This window comes from Notechis scutatus, chromosome 1, assembly GCF_049901735.1.
Source record: "Notechis scutatus isolate UNSWTSFEM ecotype Mainland chromosome 1, rNotScu1.2, whole genome shotgun sequence".
In the NCBI taxonomy this organism is placed as follows: domain Eukaryota; kingdom Metazoa; phylum Chordata; class Lepidosauria; order Squamata; family Elapidae; genus Notechis; species Notechis scutatus.
The window spans coordinates 143,779,530-143,780,404 of NC_142009.1; the positions used below are offsets into that span (position 1 = coordinate 143,779,530).

General features: G+C 38.7%; 1 protein-coding gene across 1 annotated transcript; it reads right to left on the bottom strand.

Moving 5' to 3' along the window:
* Positions 1-646: 646 nt before the first annotated feature.
* Positions 647-826, bottom strand: TMEM272 (transmembrane protein 272). Its single transcript, XM_026668418.2, has one exon. It carries the CDS (start codon positions 824-826, stop codon positions 647-649), a length of 180 nt encoding a protein of 59 aa, XP_026524203.1.
* Between the last annotated feature and the right edge of the window lie 49 nt (positions 827-875).

Sequence of the window (875 nt, forward strand, 5' to 3'; positions counted from 1 at the left end):
TGAAAAAAATAACATTAAAATCAATTACATGCATTATACACCAATCTACCTTAGCTGCAATCTTGCCTAAGGGTTGTCGTAGTTTTTGGTGGCTCAACTCCATTATGGTTGTAACTTGAAGACTACCTGTAAGCCGCATTATTGATCAGTCAAATGTGTAAATCAGGGCACACAATGTAAAACTAGAACTCTGCTATACAGCCTAGGTATTTTATACAACTGTTCCAATAGTTTTGTGCCTCTGATTTTATACTTCTTAATCTTCATGCAAGAGAACCAGCTTACTCTAATGGTTAAGTTTTCAGGCTAGAAGCTGAGCAATTTTGAATTCTAGTCCTACTGTAGACAAAAAAGCTAACTGGGTGACCTTATGCCAGTCACTTCCTCTCAATTCTAGGAAGGAGGCAATGGCAAACCAGTTTAGAAAAACCTTGCCAAGGAAAATATAGGGACTTGTCCAGACAGTCTCTGAGATTCGGACACAATTGACAGAAGAAGAAAAACCTTCCTCTGCAGCGTATTCTTATTTGGAATTGCAACAGAAACACCAAGGATAAAAGGAAAGGAAAGCTATCACAAGTATGACTAGTCGGAAACATTCCATGTGGAAAAAGTGTTCAGGATTTTTGCCACAGTCATATTGAGGTTAATGAAAAGGTAGGATGAAATTTTGCAGGTGGAATGAAAACACCCTGCCTGAGATGAACCAAAGAAAAGGAGAGATGGTGAGCATGAAATGAAGGTAAACTCTGTGGCCATTCTGCCACCATGGATGTTTGTCATTGTCATCCTCAGGCATGAGTGATCTGGAAAACGATAGCCTCATACTAGTGGAATCCAAAATCAGAAGAACTGCCTATAGTTTAATAAAGAAA